At 50.8% G+C, this 4,018-nt stretch overlaps 1 protein-coding gene across 1 annotated transcript; it reads left to right on the top strand.

Annotated features, from left to right (window-relative positions):
• Nucleotides 1-242: 242 nt before the first annotated feature.
• LOC148596028 (uncharacterized) lies at nt 243-3,028 on the top strand. The gene is made up of 4 exons (XM_088534480.1): nt 243-269; nt 452-861; nt 922-1,466; nt 3,012-3,028. Exons 1-4 carry the CDS (start codon nt 243-245, stop codon nt 3,026-3,028), a joined length of 999 nt encoding a protein of 332 aa, XP_088390606.1.
• Nucleotides 3,029-4,018: the final 990 nt, after the last annotated feature.

Below are 4,018 nucleotides of genomic sequence, written 5' to 3'. Positions count from 1 at the left end.
TAAGGTTATAGACCAGCCGGTGGATATCCTCCACCCTGAGGTGTGGGACAAATGTACCAAGGCGTTAGCCGAGGAGACGATGTCTTTGGGTCGTGGGAAAAACCTTAAGGCTTGGGGAAAAGTTGTACAGGCTTTGCAGAAAGCTATGAAAGAGCAGGAGACCTGGGCGGCAGTACAGGACTGTTTGTTGGCCACCCCGAAAAAGGGAGTCGGGGCAGCCGCACAGACTCTGCAGCCCCCAGATGATGGCAATTCTGCTGAGCCTAAAGGTCAGCAAGAGAGTGATACGTCCCCTCAATCCCCGAACCCTGTCCCACTTACAGAGGAGCAAAAACAGCAGAAATCTGTTTGGAGCGAGCTAGCCGAGGAAGCTAGAAATATCGAAAAGAAGTCAGACCATGGAGACACCTGGGTCAGACCACCGCCCTATGCCCCTGAAAATGGCGCTGAGCCTCAAGGAGACGGGCGGGGCGAGGATGCTCCCGGCGGGAACAGACAGAAACCGTTAGATAAGAAAGAGGGGGAGAAGAACAAGAACAGCCGAGAACCGTTAGATAAGCAGGTGGGGGAGGACAACAAGAAGGAGAAAAGCGGTGGGAGTGACCGGTCAGGTGAGGGAGGCCCGAGTGAGGCGCTGAGAACCAATCAGAGCGACCGTTTGAAAAAATGCGCCTCCGTGAGTAGGAGGCGGGGCGAGCCGAGGAGGGGAGAACAGCCCGCCCGCAAGGGGAGTAGGCGGGGCCGGAGCCCAACGAAAAAGTACCGGAGCCCGGAAGTGACCAGTCAGTCGAGTTCTGGTTCTGGTTCTGGTTCTGGCTTTGGCTCTGGCTCTGGCTCTGGCTCCGACACTAGTCAGGACGAGTGGCTCACAACTGATTCAAACTTAAGGAAGGAGAAAAAGAAGGTAAACAGAATTAAGAGCCAAAGAACTAAAAGCCAAAATATTCCCATTCGAATTAAAGAAAAACCGCGAAAGGAAGAAACCCCTCTCACGGACTGGAGGGAAATAAAGATCGCGTGTGCCGAGTGGGCCCCATCGGCCGCGCTAGCGTTCCCAGTCCGGGTGACGGAGGCAGGACAGAGGGTCTACTCAGCGATAAACCCTAAGGATGTGCAAACAATTGTTAAGGCAATTGCGGATAAAGGGATTAATTCTGCCATGGTTTCAACCCTCATAGATGGTATCTTTGGGGGGGACGATATGCTCCCATTTGATATAAAACAAACTTGTAGGCTAATCTTTGATGGAGCAGGGATGATCGTTTTCAGACAAGAATGGGAAGACAACTGTACAAAGTATTTAGCCCAAGTAACTGGGGCAGATCATCCATTACACGGCTCCAGCCTGCAGCGGTTAATGGGTAAAGATCCAACAATGATTACCCCCCAGGCGCAGGCCCATGGCATGCGGGCCCATGAGGTTATGACAACTACTGGTGCGGCCAGAGAAGCTATTTGCACAGCCTGTAGAGTCGTTGCCAGACCATCACCATGGTCCACAATAAAGCAAAGTGAAAGTGAGAGCTTTACACGATTTGTAGATCGCCTCCAGACAGCGGTCGACTCTTCGTCCCTGCCCACGGAGGCAAAAAGCCCGGTCGTAGCGGAATGTTTACGCCAACAATGCAATTCGGCAACCAAAGAAATCCTGCGATCATTGCCGGCGGGGGCAAGTATCGCAGACATGATTAAGCATGTTGCAAAGGAAGAACATCTGACCCCAATTCAGGCGGCTGTTCATGCCGCAATAGCCAATGTAATGACATGTTCTAAATGTGACCAGGCAGGCCACGTTGCAGCAAACTGCCCTTGGCTGGGGGACTCGCTGGCAGCGCTCCCCCCATGCCAAGATCGACCCAAAGGTCACTGTCAGGAAAGATGGCAGAGTCAAGTGGTGCCCGCTTAAGTCTATTAAACCAGACCTTCAAAATAAAACTAATGAAAATTGTGAGTTTCTGTTCACAGGACCGGATCATTGGACGCCCCCGTAACCTGTACGCCCCGGTGACAGGCGTCCCGCCCGAGCCTGCGAGTTCCACGCCGATCGAATCCAGAAAACAACAAAACAGCCTCCGCAAGAGGGGGCCGCGATGCCTTTGCATTATCTTAATTTTGCAGCTTGTCACTATAGGACAAGTAGAGTCACATCAGCCCTTTAAATGGGTACCTGAACAGATGGAACAATCTCGAGCGATTAGTACAGAAGTAACTACAGGGTCACCAGTTTTCAGTGCCATGCCTTGCCAACCAGCACCCATTGAACCCTGTTCCAAACGCAGCTGGTACGAAAATTGGTTCACCGGTTCGCTGTGGTTAACCACCCTGTATATTGAATAAGCTTATGCCGTTTTTCAAGAGTCGGCTAGAGAAAGGTTAACATCATGTTAGTAGAACGCCGACAACGGCTTTAAGAATATATCCACTCAGTATTATCCCCAAGTTATCCCAAGGTGCACCCTATTCCTATACCGCAGTATTACCTGTCATCCTCTACCTTCTACGTGCCTTCTTCTTTGTGCCTTATGTTTTTATGTCAAGTTTATGATATATAATCTTAAGATTGTTATAAGCTATAAGAATAGAATAATAATAAAAGTAATAAGGATAAGGTAATAATGACAATAGGTAAGAGTAAGATAATAATAAGATAGCAATAAGAATAAGATAATAATGAGAATAAGTAATTAGATAAGAATAAGTAAGAATAAGATAGTCATATTTTAGCTAGTTTTGTTATGCATAGGGAGGGGGGAAATGTTGCAGATTACTACACTGTTACAGATAGTTAGGGTCCGGCGGCCGGAAGATATCGCGCTGTACGGAAAGGTAGAGCCCCTAATAGCCAATAGTGTTAGTTTATGATGTAAGCAGATGGATGTGACGTTGTAAACCTTAGCTATATAACACCTTGCTACCCCTCAATAAAGGCCATTTGCCGTCTACCACACTGGTGTCAGCGTGCTGATGGCCCGAGCGGCCTGGGGGTGGTCGCCGTGCCGTTCCTGAACCAGGTCGCCACGCCGCTTGAGCGGCAACATGTGAGCAGGTGGATGACCTGCTCAGCCTGGTGGCGGAGCTAAAGGAGGAGGTAGAACGGCTGAGGGCCATCAGGGAATGCGAAAGAGAAATAGACTGGTGGAGCTGCATCCTGCAGTCTTCCCAGGAAAGCCACCCTGAGAACCCCCCAGTTCCGTCAGAAAATCCAGTGCCCTCTTGCCCTAGGGCAGAGGGGGCAGAATTAACAGTATCCAGGGACAATCAACAATGGAAACGGGTCCCCACTCGAGGTGGCAGAAGATCCCCTCCACGGCCCACCTCACCTCCACCTGTAACCACATTCAACAGGTACGAGGCCCTGGAACTTGTGGATCAGATAGAGGAGGCCTTGAACCAAGGCCCATCTAGGGGCTCTCTCCAGAGAGGCAGTCTGGTCCATGCTGCAAGGCTGCTCCCCCTAAAGAGAAAAGGAGCACCCGGAAGAAGCGATCGTCGTGGGTGACTCCACGCTACAGGGCACGGAGGCACCGATATGTAGACCGGACCCCTCATCCAGAGAGGTCTGCTGCTTGCCAGGGGCCAAAATAAAGGATGTTACAGAGAGGCTCCCAAGGATTGTTCAGGAGTCGGACTATTATCCTCTAGTATTGTTTCATGTGGGCGCTAATGATGCCATGGGGAAAATGAGGGATATCAAGCAAGACTTCAGAGCCCTAGGGATGGCCATCAAAGGTACGGGTGCCCAGGTAGTGTTCTCCTCTATTCTGTCAACGAGGGGAATGGATTCAAGGAGGAGAAGGCGGATATGGCATCTTAACAACTGGCTGCGCCGCTGGGCTTGGCAACAGGGTTTTGGCTTCTATGACCATGGGACTCTGTTTGATGACCACCAGCTAGTGGGGAATGATGGGACCCATCTCAGCAAGAGGGGCACACGTCTCTTTGCCAAAAGGCTGGCCAACCTGGTTAGGAGGGCTTTAAACTAGGCAAGAAGGGGGAAGGGGAGTGTCACACAGACATG

Source organism: Tinamus guttatus, unplaced genomic scaffold, assembly GCF_059628265.1.
Source record: "Tinamus guttatus ecotype Peru unplaced genomic scaffold, ASM5962826v1 Tinamus_guttatus_pri_ptg000035l, whole genome shotgun sequence".
Taxonomy (NCBI): domain Eukaryota; kingdom Metazoa; phylum Chordata; class Aves; order Tinamiformes; family Tinamidae; genus Tinamus; species Tinamus guttatus.
Note: the sequence above shows the minus strand (reverse complement) of the source record. Positions and strands in the feature narration are given on the sequence as shown.